The sequence below is a fragment of the Oreochromis aureus genome, linkage group 17 (assembly GCF_013358895.1).
Source record: "Oreochromis aureus strain Israel breed Guangdong linkage group 17, ZZ_aureus, whole genome shotgun sequence".
Classification (NCBI taxonomy): domain Eukaryota; kingdom Metazoa; phylum Chordata; class Actinopteri; order Cichliformes; family Cichlidae; genus Oreochromis; species Oreochromis aureus.
Window position 1 is genome coordinate 12,984,900 of NC_052958.1, and position 15,283 is coordinate 13,000,182.

At 40.4% G+C, this 15,283-nt stretch overlaps 1 protein-coding gene across 2 annotated transcripts in view; it reads left to right on the forward strand.

Moving 5' to 3' along the window:
• The window catches only part of snd1 (staphylococcal nuclease and tudor domain containing 1), a 171,731-nt gene that overhangs the window by 29,643 nt on the left and 126,805 nt on the right, over positions 1-15,283 (forward strand). For both annotated transcript variants that reach the window (XM_031758705.2, XM_031758697.2), the window contains exons 12-14: positions 9,612-9,712; positions 11,954-12,064; positions 13,601-13,673. In XM_031758705.2, the coding sequence (XP_031614565.1) occupies positions 9,612-9,712; positions 11,954-12,064; positions 13,601-13,673 (285 nt within the window). The remainder of the gene's footprint in view (positions 1-9,611; positions 9,713-11,953; positions 12,065-13,600; positions 13,674-15,283) is intronic.

The window sequence follows — 15,283 nt, forward strand, 5'->3', positions numbered from 1 at the left end:
TAATAATGATGAAAGGGAAGATGTTGGATTTAATTATCAGTCTATCGATAAATAGCGACTGAGCAGGGAGCTAATAAACGTCTGTAAGACTTAATTAATTCTAACTGGGACACATTCAGACTAATTCACAGCAATTCAGAGTACCAGCGACATCAACTGCGATCATAAGGCATCTGATTTTAAATTTTTTTTGTCGGCTTGTCTCAGAATCAACACGGCTCTGCTGCGGCCCAGCACAAGCTGCTATTTTGGGGTGTTACCCTACTTTTCAGGTGATGTGCCAGCAACGTCGAAGCACGTTCAGACGGGTAGAGTCAGGCGATATTAGTGATGCAGTTATGCAGTTAGAGGTCGTCAAGAAAAAAAGACTTGCATTGTTCCCTGCGCAGCTTTAAATGATGTTGATTACAGTCTGAATTCTTACTTTCATTAACTTAATTTGGCTTAAGAATCTGTGTAGCGCATCTTTTAACTTTTTCAAAATAAAGAACTAATTCATCTGCCCTTTTTTTCACTCTGTCACATTTAATTTTCACAAACTTAATGAAAAGCAAGCATTTGTGAACATGTACAGGGCTTGCCGGGACATCCTCTTAGGTGTGGTTAAGGACTGTTGTGCTGGTCTCCTCTTAACTCCTTTGTATAAAGCTTATACTTTACTCTTTTAGACACACAAGTCCATCTCAATTAATGAATTAAACACCATAAAGATGACAGTTATTATCTTGGACACTCTCAGGAACCAGATTATCACTTCTTTTTTTTTTTTTTAACGCAAATAATTAAATGACATATTATTCATACATCAAATTCCAAAAACAATTGCCTTGAACTTATGCTCAAGCTTCTGAAATTGATATTTCTGAATGAGCTTTACTACAGCTGCGCCTCAGAGGACTTGTATAAAGAGGTGTATAGTAGACTCCAAGCGAGCTGTATTTACGTCAACTTTACACATGAAGTTTGCATGCCAGCAATTTGCTTGTGGAACATTAAAACATGAACTCTAACCTTCTTCTCTGGCGATGATTAGTGTTTTTTTTTTAATTGGACGCATGAGCCACATTCTTCATTTTCACCATGGTGAAATGCAAATAAAATGATTCCACGAATAGCACAAAAAAGTTCTTATGTGTAGACAGAGAAAACTGTGTTGCAACATAAATAACATTTCAGAGATTTTCAGTGCTTCAGTCTGTTTGACCATTTTAACATAATGGCTACCACAGCAGGAGATGGAATAGTGATTTGATTATTAAATTCAAGAAACAAAGACCAGAAGGGTGAGGGATTAGATAAAGCGTGGAAACAAGGATGACCAAAGAATCATTCATCTTCCTAACTGCCGATTTCTTTAGACATTAATGTCACTAACAAATGCAATTCTTTTCAGGACTTGCATTTTTACATTTAACCAAAAATCTGTGTTGTTGACCTGGGTGTCCTTCACAGTCCATCCAAATTCCTGCATGATTCAGATTCCTTCTCGTGTCTGCCTTTTTTGCTTATGTAATTAAAACACTAGGTTAGTTGTATGTCTTTCTGCTAAATGATTGGTCTGTAAGATGGAATTGTTCTTCATTTTTACCTTTTAGTGTATAACTCTGCATCTTTCATATGTACGCTACACCTACATTGTTTTCATTGTGCTACAGTGGCAATTTTGCCACCTTCAGTGGCAGTAATGCATGGAGAGAAGGCGGCAGACCCAGAGCTTTTGTCCATTGCCTGCGCCAAATAATAGTTTATGTTTTTCCATAAAGATAAGTTTAAAACTTGTCAGATGCACAGGGGCCATATAATAATAGGGCCATGATGGAAAAGATTGCAGAAATTTACATGGAAATGCAGTTGCAAGCACAGATTGATGGAAACTGTCATTATGCGCAATCACCCTGACAAAATGACTTCCCCAGATAGAAGTTAACTCATAAATTCAATACTGTTTTGCAATTGACTTCCAAAATTTTGGAGCTTAGACCTCAACAAATCCATCCTTTGTGTGCTTTGTGAAGTCTCAGCATGTATTTCCAGTGGTACGAGAATGTACCAAACAATTGTAGAGATTTAATGGGGCCAAACTACAGCAGCCTTACAATAGATGGAGCCAACATGTCACCCACACCTTCATAACTGTTCAACTGAGTTAAAAAAAAAAAAAAAATGGCAGTGCAGGCTGATAAACACAAAAACATGCACCCACTCAAAGCCAAAAGCCAACAGAGTTGCTTTTGGCATTCCGTGTGAGAGTGAGATTCATATCTCTGTCCCAGCCTCTCATCACAGTCATTTTAATCATACTCATTAATGTTTTTTTAATGACAGAAAATTCAGCCGTAAGCCGGCTTCTGTGACTGAAGTGCGAATAATGATCGCGCTGTTTATTTGTGGTGTTTGTGTTTGGAAAGACGAGCGTGCGGGTAGTGGAAATAGAGAAACCTATAGCCTTGTTAAGGTATAAAAAGATGTGACAGTGTTGTGATAAATATGCATGTGTCAGCCTAATGCCATGTTGACTATAAAGGCTTGTCTGCAGGGTTTGTCCACCAAACAGTGGCTCATGTGTTTATGGTGCATGGACATGCATATAGATGATGTTACAATACATATAAACTTAATTTAGAGCTTGAGACATATATGTAAACATACATCAGAACCCTCACTCGTGCGCTGTAGCGATTAACTGTTTAGTCATGCAAGTACAAATGGCATGCAACTCAGAGAACATGTGACATTACTCATATCAGTCTGCACTGTCTTTATACTAAGTTTGATTTCACGGTATTTCTTGCTTAGACCCACGGGTGTTTCAAAAGTCAACTCAGCTAAAGCCTTACTGCATCTCTCTAAGCCTCTGGCAAATCGCTGTTTTGTAGCATTTATCGCAGAGGAAAGTACGCATGATTGTGTGTGCGTCAAAAGGAGTTAGTGTCTTAAGTGTGTTGACTATGCATGTTTTCACAGGATTGAGTCACTGGCCCTGTTTGCCCAGTGTATTCAAATGAATCCTGGCTGATCCAATCACATGTAGACAGCTCTAAATGCAGGTGGAAGTGCCGCTTCATGACACGTTGAAAGATTTGATCACTCAAGCTATAGCTGGAAGTGGTAGCCATTAAGGATCTGTTTGTCTGCATGCAAAATCAACCTTGACCACTTAATCAGTGCTATAATATGTGCAGGGCGCAAAGAACTCCCACAGAACATTTAATACCCGAGGCAAATTACCATCTCTCTTGTTACAGTATCATCCGATAGCTTTCTCTACATGGCATTTCTCTTAAGATCTGCCCTCGTGCTTCCCTTCTCTGTTATTAAGTTGAAGATCATTTCAAAGACAGTTAACTTCATAGAAAGTGCAGTTAAGTGACATATTTGCTGTCAAAACAGTTTGACTCAAACTGTGTTTTTTTTTTTTTTTAAATCTTTTTTTAAAAGAACTTTGTACAGTTCTGCTGCTTTAGGCTATGGTTTCATTTAATCAAAGACTGACTCTAAAGTGGTGGCTTAATTAGTTAAAATTTAAACAAGAGAACAAAAATTATGACTATTTGACTAGCTTAAAACTGAGAAACACTATAAATTAAGCATAATCTAAATGATGAGAGTAAACACTATCCATATAAATATTGCATGTCTCTTTAAAAGCTACTTGTAATTGTTAACCATCTTCTTCAACACTCAAAATGTAAATTTTGCTTGAAATCTGTGGCAGTTTGCAAACATATGGTGTCAGATTAGCTTGTACATTGTAGCTACTTCTAGCAGTACTAACACCAGTAGCCTTGTTTCTTTGCAGGTGCAGAATGTGGTTATGCATTGCTGCAGCTGAGTGGTTGAATGTCTGCTGACATAGCCTACATAAAAGCTTTTACTTCTTAATCAGAGTACTGAAGAGATTCAGAGACCAGGGTAGACAACTGCCATTGTGCCTTAATAAAATATATAATAAATTAGATAAATATGCTAAAATGGATGTATGGAGTATGAATAATTACTTTAACCGACTTATATTTCCGTTGCCTAGACAACTAATCATGCACGTCCCTACTCTGAAGACATCCCTTTATGACTTTGACTGCATGTTTTTCATACTGCTGAATGAATTTAGAACTGTATATATAGCACATGCCACCATATTGCTCACCATTTGATTAGTATTGACGTTGGATTCCCCCAAGTGTGTACTTATAGGCTCTTTGAAGTGAGTTAGGTTTAAGTGGAGAGCTCTAGCCCATTTGCCAGCAGTACAGCTTCCTCTCTCCTCACTGGTGAATCAATAACAGAGCAACTCTGGAATCTTGCCTTCCTCCTGTTTCTTTATTGTTCCAAAGGCACAAGGTTAAACCGTTTGTCACATTGTATCATTTTTAGAAATAGTTACTCAGCCGTACCCGACTTTTGAAGGAACAAGAGTTGTTCTTTACCTGCTTTGTTGACCCCCAAAAAAAAAAAAAAATGATGATGGGGGAATATTTTTGAGCACAAATCCAACCCACGAGGCTTTAATGTTAATCCATGCTACCCTGGCCTACTTGCGGTGTCAAGTTGGATGCAGGTATGCAAGTGTGCAGATGCATGTTGCAATCCAGCAAGGAGAGGAGTTTAGTCGACCCACTTATTGTCATCCTGTCTCAGAACAATGAGCTCCAAGGAGACAGATTTGGAGCAGACTCTAAGACCACAGTTTCCCTTGAAATTTTGCTCGAGAAAGCCCCACTTTTATCCTTTCTTCCTTTTGCTTTCTGACACAAATGCAGACAAAGATTTTACCTCAATATTGTTGGGGGTAAATTGGAAGTTTCTGCTTCATGTCTTCCCTGAAAGAAGCAGAGGATGTGATTCCCTCTAACTGCAGATCTGTCAGATAACAGTAGGTGTATTTCAGCATCATCTCGAACAGGTGTTGACCAACGCTAATGGTCCCTTGCAGTCACAAGGTTGAACTATCATATCGACCTACAGGTGTTCCCCTTGGCTTCTCCTTTGAGCCCAAGAGCTGCCCAAGAGTGCAATACATTACAGGAATTGGAAAACAAGCAGATTTCCCTGCGACTAAACCTGCTAGAACGTGACTAAGCATTAACCAGCAGTCTCGATGTGCTCAGCTCAATGCCCTAATGCCAGCGCTCTGGTTTAGGAGAATAAAGCTATATTAAATGCTTTTTTTTTCCTTCTTTCTGTTAAACCCCCTATTCCTCATCTCTATAAGGAGAGCATGGGGCTTTTGATCTTTTATAAAGCATATCTAATATCCATATTCGAAAGACTGCTTTTTTTCCCTTCTTTTTTTGTCCAAGCAGAGGCTGTAGCTCTCTGAGGCAAAAAGGAATTGGTTCAGTACCTTCTGAGCAGCTCCTGCGACTAGACATTTTTGAGTTTCATGTTGACACATGCTAATTTCCTTTAATTTTAATCATGTTTATATTAAGACTTTGAAACTAAAACTTGATGATTTCTGTTTTTTAAATGTGACAAATAGTAGATGTTGGAATTTTTCAGTAACTCCTTCTACCTCATATCCAAGAACTTCTCCTGAGCTATCCCTTTATGGTAGGGTATAAATACACTGAGGCATTTTCTTTTCTCCTTTCTTGATGTCACTCTACGTCTGTCTGACTGACTGTCTTGGTCTTTCTCATTTATATCGCCACCCCCCATTGAAATGGCAGTGCTTGCATGGTGACATAATCCCAAAAAGCTTGATGTGGCTAACTTTATAAGTAGTGCTTCTTGTGCGCCTGGGTCTCAGCCTCAGCAGAAAAAAAGTAGAATGGAAATGTTGCATTAAGCCACTTATCAGGGTTGAGCACATTCGGATAATCCTGCGTGCTCAAAGTGGCTCCTGTTATGCAGCTGCTTGTGTAGTACTGTTAGCGACAGAGTTTCCCCCTCTTATTGGTGTGCACATCAGTGTGTGAATGAATTGAGAATGTCTTGTGTGTGTGTGTGCACAATGTGGTATTTGATGCGGTGTGTGTGTGTGTGTGAGTGAATGTGAAAGTTGGTTTGGGAAAAGCTTGAGGTATGTGTGTTCAAGCAGACGCAAAGCAGGTAGTCAAAGCGTCATCAGGTCCCATGGCTGAAAATCCAGATGGGGCTCCCTCTTCCTCCTCCTTTATTCCCCCTCATCCTCTCTGTGTTATGCTGTCCCAGGCTGAGTATTTTCTTTCTTTCTTTTTTTTCAGCACAGCTCACTTCATTAAATGATAGCCAGCTGTGATTATAGCCTGCTAAAACACAGCAGCAACCTAAGCACCTCTCTTGCACACAAACGGTTGTTCACTCACCCACACAGTCTCCCTTCTCTTACAGTACCTTCATACCTCGTTTTTTCATCTTGCACTAATTTTCTTAATTATCCCTCTCTTTCTTTCTCCTCATTTTTTTTTCTTTTCGAAGCTTAAAAATGTCCAGTCTTTTATATACAATAGTCTCTTGTGTGTTGCCAACATCCAGGTGCAGGTGAGGCTGCTCTAACACCTGTGTGTATTCCTGCATGTCGAACAACCCCACACCCGCACACCCACACCCACCGCTTTCTTTTTTATCACCTTGGTATGCATGCTGCAACAGCTGAACTGTGAAATTTCCACCAAAAGCTTTAGCACTGTTAAATGCAGTCTTTGATTACAAATGCATCTTTACCAGTTTTTAAGTGTGTATTTGTTGGCATATCCATTTTAAATAGTTGCAAAAAGAACAAGTTATGGGAGCTGGGTAGATGGACCGTGCAGGAAACGACATGGTTTTTTTTCCCCTTTTCTTTTTTTAAGCTAGAGCAAGAATAAATCACCTACATGCTATTGGGATAAGCTGCCTGTCACTGTGCTCCTGTCTGGAAACCCCATCATGCAGAACCCATACTGGGCTTCTCACAACATGGTACCTTTTCCATATCACAGCTTAGCATAAGTTATCTGTGATAGCCTTTCACTTAAGACCACCGCAAATAGAGCTCATTCTAGGAAGCTCGACAACCCCACAGTCACGAGCTTGTCATTATGTTGCATTATTGGCAAAGGTTGTTTGCACTGAATGCTAATTCGACTTAGTCTTCATGCATCCGTGCCGGTAACAGTCATGGCCTAAGGCATTATGTTTTATTATTTGTACCAAGATCCATTTGGGCAGATGAAATCATTAGATTCAGGTATTTAAGGTTAAGTTCACTGAGCTGGTCAAAACTTACCAATTCATATGCTTATGATAGATAATAGGATGAAATGATAAATCCTAAGTCGTTAAAAATGAATAAAATGTCTTAAATTCACTTGGATATGAGTCTTAAATATTTTAGTCATGACCCCACAAGATTTTTAGCCATCTATACTTTTAGCTTACACAATGACTGCATTGCTAACTGCTTGCTAGCTACTTCAACTTAATTAGTCACAGTGTTTGTTTGTGTTTATGTTTATAAAAATGTATAATGGAAAAATACACTGTAACAGTAAGATGATGAGATACAGGACAAGCTAACTTAACAGTTGTAGCTTACCCGTTTAAAAAATATTAGGATTACAGAAATTCTCAGCAGGCCTGGTTTAGGCCCAATGGGCCACTAGGCTTACAGCACACTGGTGTAAATCCCAAACATGATGATAACAATAGAGAAGGCCTTGCTAGCCAGACTGCTCAGTCTAAGATATAAGTTTAAAGATTAATGGCTTGAGAATAAGAATTTCTCTTGGTGGCTAAAGTCAATGCCTGGAAATACTTAGAAAACAAACTGCATTGTATGCCAAAGGTTTTCCAAACTTCTTCACTGTCGACATCTCTCCATTGCAAATTTGGCATTATGTTAAAATTAAAGTGGTATTAAAAAGACCTTTCTTATACCCTTAGATGCAGAGTGAAGCGATGACATTTGATCATTGTGAATTCCGAATGTTCTTTAAGCCCACTGTGTTGGCCATTATTCAACATCGTAACTCAGAAGCAGAAATGAAGATTTGATTTTTCATACTGAACTAGTGACCCGTCTTTAGACTTTGGGGATTGTGGTGTAGTTTTTCTGTGGCGCAAGGTTGAAGATGAAAAATTTTTGCAGCAACCTTCAATTTTTTTTTTTTTTACCCCTCTCTCGTGGCTACAGCCTTACATCGTTTCAGAATGACCTCATTGGCTACACATTTGATAAGCCAATATTTTTTATTGCAGAACCGAAATTTGCAAAAAAACAAAAACCAAAACCCAACTATTACTCGAAGTCTTTTTGAAATTCTCTTCACGCTAAACCCTTTGCCAGTATACAGAAACGCCAGTGTATAGTAAAAAGAAAAACAAGTATTTCGTTCCTTTGGCAGAGTTGACTGAATATTCCCATGTTGCTTGTCGCCTCAGCAGAACAAACGCATTTTGTCTCTCACTTCTCCTACTGTCCTTATCACTCCCCCACTTTCTAATCCATCCACTGCCTCTCCCCCTCTGTTTCACTCTCCTCTGGGGGGTTCTTATAGATGGCTCTGCCTTATCAGGAGATCTGGTAGATGGCCCGTGGAGAATAGGCCTGGAACTCCTCTAATCTAACATTGCTGGTCAGAGTTATAATCTGTCATCACCTTGCTTAATGGGGAACCACTGGAATTTCAGATACAGAGCTTATAGCATCCAGCATTACATTTTGCTTGGATGTTGAAATCTCCCCCAGTCTCCTCTTTCTGTGTTGGTTTTCTCCTTTTTACCATTTCCTGTTTCATCTGATTCCTGCACTCGGGGTCTTGTGTCACATTGCTTTGGCTTTTATTCTTCTTCTTCCACGCCTAACCATGGATGTGGGCATGGTCATTAAGGACAATTTCATGCTAAACCAGTACACCATGTTTATTTTCTATTTTGTTTTTCTCTCCTTTCTGAAATTACAGTTGCAGTTACTGTTGAACAGTACAGCACAACACTCTTCCTTTCCCCTGCTCACGTTGCCACGCACCCATTCTGTCCGTCTAATGACAGGCCAGCGTTGTTCTTTCATGTCCCTGTAATAGGCCTGCCTGCATTGTCTGTTGGACTCATGTCTATGCTTTGGCACTGTGATGCAAAGTCAAACTCCCACATTCTTTTTTTTTTTTTTCTTTTTTTTTAATATTCCTCCGTCTTATCACACTTGTCTGACAAGGTTGAGACGTAGCTCTTAAACTACCGGTATGGCTACATCCCTGCTGTTACTGCTGTCTGCCTGTGTCTAGCCCGCAAAGCAGGCTTTCCCTGTCTCCTGCCTGCACATGCACGCAGCTGAGTGACAAAATTGTATCTTCGGGGTGGGTGGATTGGAGTCTATCCCCAGGGAGCTGTGTTGAGAACACACAATGTAGGGTCATTTGGGTTCTATCACTGTTCTGTGTGTGTGTGTGTGTGTGTGTGTGTGTTGTCCCAAACACCCACTGTGTGTTAATACTTCTCCTCTGGGGAGATCTGCAGTGCTGGCTGATGTGATTCGCGCTGACTGGGGGTGACCTTGAGAACTGGGACAAATGAAAAGACCCCGATACACATACACAAGCCAGAACACACTTCTCACACTAATTATTACCATAACCGTTGTTGCCGTCACTTTGTCTCTCTACTCTTGGTATATTTTTTTGACCTCTGCCTTATGTTCCCCCTTTCAGGTCAACGTGACAGTGGACTACATCAGAGCAGCTACTGGTCCAGGAGAAGGCACGCCTGCCTTCCCAGAGCGTACCTGTGCTACAGTCACAATTGGTGGCATGTAAGTCATGCACCACACTGAGTCGCCTGCTTTATATTCTTTTCCATTAATACCTACTCGGGTCGGCTCGCCACGGTTTTCAGGGTTTTCCATTAGGTATCTGGTACCAGATACCTTCTCCGCCAGGGTTCCAAGCGATCCGAGGCGATCACCAGAGTGCATGCCACCGATTGGCTAGTCAGTGTCATCACTCAATGAATCATGGCTTCACATGGAAATGGACACACAGAAACAACACTGTGGTCCCCGAATCTCGCGAAAAGTCACAGACCAAGAGGTTTATTGTTGCCTCAACGTCCACCTTTGTTGTGGCGTTCGCGTTGTGTACTAATTATGTCACAGGACACGCTCGGCCGCGTTACTATAACAAACCCACACACATTAGGTGGTACTCAATTGCAATGGAAAACGAGTTGAGGCGAGCGGTGCTGCACCGAGTCACGCCGAATCAATCCGAGTTGGTACTAATGGAAAATGGCTCGAGATAATCCAGCAATATGAAACAAGAAAGGCTAAGTAAAACATGGAAGTATAGAAAAACTGCATTGGAAATCAAAATGCTTTAGGTTTGTTCAGTTGTCTTTAGTGTGCAGTAGGAGACCACTGAGCCACCCTTATTGGGAGATCACACAGCACGTAATTTATCAGTGTAAATGATTTCACTAACACATTTCTATTTTGTTAGTACAGCTGCTTCCCTGTTAAACCCTTTAAAAGTCAGGTTAATCTGTTTTAAAATGACACAAAATATTCATTTTTAAATCCATATTACTCGTAATCTCACCATCAATCATAAAGTAACCTGAAAGTGTTTCTTTGTCTTTTAAGTTCATATTAAAAAAAGAAGAAAACGGTCACCTCAGTGCAAGCAATTATTTTCTATCTACAAACTCTGCTTTGAAGGAATTCAGGTCATCCGTCTGAAACATGTATTTTACACAGTACCAAAGATATAAGCACTATTAAACTGTTCAGAGGTTCAAATTTAATCAGAACCAGTAAAGAGGCGCTTTAATGCCGCAGTGCTTGAAATGAAACGTCAGAAGCCTGTTCTCACTCAAAAAAATAAATAATAAAAAAAAAGTTAAAAGCCACACTTATCTTCTGGTTCCCTCTGTTTATATCACTCAACACATAAAGCGTGATCACATGTGCACATGGAGACGTAGATGCCTTCTTTTCATCAAACCAGCTGTCCTGTGTTTGGTAGTACATGTCCGTACAGAGGTCAGGATCTGGCCTTGTCAAACCAGAACCAGCAACTCTGCTTCAGATGGAACAGTTGGTGAGGCTCCCCATGAGGCCTGAGGTCAGGGCCTGATTTGGTCAGCGGGGCAGAGGATTTTGACCTTGTGTGAGCTATTCTTGTGGTAATGGACTTGAGACTTGGTAGCTTGTTTACAAAGAATTGTGTTTCGCTGGGTGGCTATTTGTTAGAAATCACTCCACAAGACACTCATGCACAGTACACTTAAGATCTAACAGTCTTGGAGAACTTTTGGAGTCTTGTGTGAGTTAAGATTGTCTAAAGTGCTTCCATCGTTTCACGTCATCCAATATCAATTCGATTATAAGACCGTCTGTTGAGGGACCTTTTGTTCCCTTTGTCCATGAAAATGTTTTTCTATGGCTTTGTTTCTGGTGTCGCTATTGCTTGCAGAAAATAAGATGGGGATCAAATGCCTAAAACCTTTTCATACATAGTTTAAAGATAAAGATGATATAAATGTCTGCTTGCTTCCAGGTTATCACTCATTTAGCTGCATTATTTCCAACAGCAGAGCTTTAAAATATAGAAAAGGAACCGTTTAACTGGCATCAACAAGGGCTGAATTATTGCGTCAGTCGCCATGCCTGCACCATGTTGACAAATACTCTGAAGAGTTTCTTTCTGTCCCTTCATTTCTTTCTCCCATGCTTTAGCTAGAACACTGATGTCCAAGGGCTAGCAACTAAGTGCTACATTAAGCAGCACAATGTCCCCGTCTTTCTGCCTTCAATCCTCTCTTCCCTACATCAGTATCACACGGTAGAAGGGGTTAGTCAAGTGTGCAGTGTCAACATTTAAGTGACCTTTGTTCGTAAGTAAACCCACCTTCTGGGATTTGTAGTATGCATTTTTTGCCCCCGTTGAGCGAGCTCCCTTTAGAGCTCGTTTGTGAAGCCGAGGGGTTTTGCTTGTTTTTTTTTTTGTGTTTTTTTTAATTAAAGTAATCTTTCTTTCTCTGTTCTGTTCCCCAGCAACATAGCAGAGGCTCTTGTAAGTAAAGGCCTTGCCACAGTCATCAGATACAGACAGGATGATGACCAGCGCTCCTCCCACTATGACGAACTGCTTGCCGCAGAGGCACGGTGAGGAACACACGCTCCTTCACACAAAGCACTCTCCGTCTCCCTTTTACTTGAACTTAACGCTGCTGTGCACGTGGCATGAAGGGGGGCTGGGGGGGGTCTTTGAAATGATTAATTCTCAGAAATACACATTTTTTGCTTCAAACGAAACATGCTTGTGACGCACATGTGTGCACTCTCTCTTTTGACCTTGACAGATCTTGCTTTTGTGAAATGTAGGCGACTTAAAAAAAAATGACCTTGAGGCTTTTTTCCTTCTTCAATTTTCTTTTGAATTTGCTGTTAAATGCTGCACTGCAAAGGTGAAGTAATTCAGTTTTTCAGAGCGTATTTTAGCGTCACCACCGTCATAAGTTCCAGCATGTCACAGCCATTGTTGCTTTTTCCTGCAGAAACATGTCATTACCCTCACATATTTAATCATGCATGCATTTTTGCCCTTTCCTTTTTTATTTTACATGCCAAGGGACATACACACACATCTCCCCATGTGCTAGACATTAAATCAGAGGCTCTCTTTACACAGGGCCTAAGAATAATTATATGGAGATGCTGAGGAGAGATTTAGTACAGGCTTTATTACTCTGCCACAGATTAGGATCTGCTTGCTATAGGTAGAGCAAATGCAGCCACAGCCTCTTGGTTTAACTCTTTCTCCTCTTTCTTTCGTGTGTGACTGCCCAGCTGCCCTCTTTTTCTCCCTTCTCACCAGATTCCCGCTTTCCTTCTTCCTTTGCACATTTTGTCCTTATTTCTGCACCTTAGCTAGTTTTGTCCTTCTTTGGTCTAGCTCTCCTCTTTTCCCATTTCCTTTTCTCTCTACCCCTTCTCTTTTTCTTCCTCTCTCCCTTTCTGTCCCTGGTGGGGTCCTATTAGAGTTGATGGGAGGTTTCTTTCTGTGGCCTTGACTTTATTTTTAGTTTCCACTGCACAAGGCTAGTGGCCCAGAGCCTTCAAAGGAACCTCCTCCTGGCTGTTAAATGCACATGTATACATGCTCATATGAACGTACACAGTCAATCCTTAAAGGCAGTGCTTTTGCATCCCAGTGACCCAGTTGTGGCATGTTCGTCCCCCTTCGCAGTTGCAGCCTCAGGCCATCTTCATCTTATTTGTCCCTGGAGCTGCGGTAACCATCACTAAAAACTGCTAGCTGACTCTCTATAAAAGCATCTCTCAATTTCTCCTCATTTTCGCTGGTATAACTGTAATTTTTCTTCCATTATTATTCTTCTGCCATCATTTCTACTTTTCATCTCAAACATATAGATTATCTGGCTGAGAGGAGGAAAAAAAATTCTCCCACTAGTGCTTTCAGTTGTGCTGTAATGGCAGTTCAGGGAAAGAAAACTGAATGAATTTATATTCTACTTCACAAATCCACAGTAGCTCTCCATGTATCTACAGTGATGACAAAGAAAGAGCTTCTGTTTCTCCAGGTCTAATAAACCTCCAGCCTTATGCTTTTTCCATCTAATAAAGCCATTGAGCTATGCTTGAAAGACATGTGTTTATAGTTTAACCCTTTTACTGCAGGGCCATCAAAAATGGGAAAGGGCTGCACAGCAAGAAGGAGGTTCCCATCCACAGAGTGGCTGACATCTCTGGGGTGAGTATGTTTTTGTGTATAAATGCATACAGATTGGCAGATTCTGTGTGAAGAGGAATAAAAATGTATGTACGCTGATTAACATGCAGTCATGTAGACTCATTTACATAGAACCTGAAGATACATCAGGCCAGTGATTCTCAGAAGACGCTCTCTAATCCTTGACTCACCCCTATAAGTGTCCTCTAAAAATATGCAGCACCATTAATAGAATCATCAGCGAGACTTGGTCCTAGCTTGTTTACGTGTGCCCAGGGGCTTGATAGAGGCATCGTTTGGCTAATGAAGCCTGATTGAGAGTGCTTACCAAATGAGCATCAGTGTGAGGAAAAGTATCTCGGTATCAAGTGATGGGTGATTGGTGCACTTTCCCTCCTCTGTTTTTCTTTTCTTTTTTAAAAGCATCCATTTTTCCTCGCACAGTTCTTAAAATTTTTATCATCACGTCTTTCTGTCTTCTGTTCACCCTGTCGTCGCTGTCGCTCTCACTTTAATATAAAAATAGATTTTTTTTGGTATTTTAATCATTAAGGACATGCCGTTTTATTTATGTGGAGTTTATGGCAATCACCCTTTCATTTATGATTATGTTTGTCCAATTACTTTTAAGTACAGGATTCAGACTGTGCAAAAATGGCTGTAATTGAAATGGTTAATTCTTCTTTTTGTTAAACCCTTTTAATTAAAGCTGAAAGCAATCACATTTTGATTGCCTCATTTGAAACCCATTGTGTGTATAGAAGCAAAATTCTTAACACTGTGCTTGTCGACTCCCCGTCTCTTATAGATTTTGACAAGACACTTAACGAGTGGAAACTGAACTTCAGAAACATTAACACCTCATTGTCTCTCTCACTTGTGCTATTGTAGTACTCTTGTTTGCTCCGGAGAGACATTTTGTTAAATTAATTAGTCTGTATTTCTTTTTTTTCTTACTCATAGATTCTGTATTTTTATTCTTGGACTCTACTAGAGTAGCTTTGCATGATTCACAGTTCAAAATAATGCCTATTTATATTATAATGGGCTGTGATGCAGCTACCCAGTTTATTCTGTATCTGGAGACAACTGTGTTGATATAGATTTGGCCAGACACACTCATTGGACACTTCAAGTACACCTTGCTAATGCCCGGTTGTACCCTTCTTTATCTTCAGAACTACCTTCACTCTTTGGCGCAGGATCAACAAGATGTTAGAAGCATTCCTCTGAAATTTTGGTTCATTTTCACATGATGGAATATCACAGTTGGTGCAGATTTGTTCGCCGCATTCTGGAGGTTCTCTCTTGGTGGCTGTGGAGGTCATTATCATGTTCAAGAAACCAGTTTGAGATGATTTGAGCTTTGTCGCATGATCCATTATCTTGCTGGGAGCAGCCATCAGGAGATGGGAACACTGTAGTCATAAAAGATAATAAAGGGACCAAAGTGCGCCCAAAATTGTATTCCCGCACCATTACACCACCAGCAGCCTGAACCACTGATACAGGGTAGGAGGGATCTATGCTTTCATGTTGTTTACACCAAATTCCCCCCTCCTGTTGCCTGAATTTCACAATAGGCAATCAAGACTTGCCGAACCAAGTAACTTTTTCCCTCAAGCTTCTGT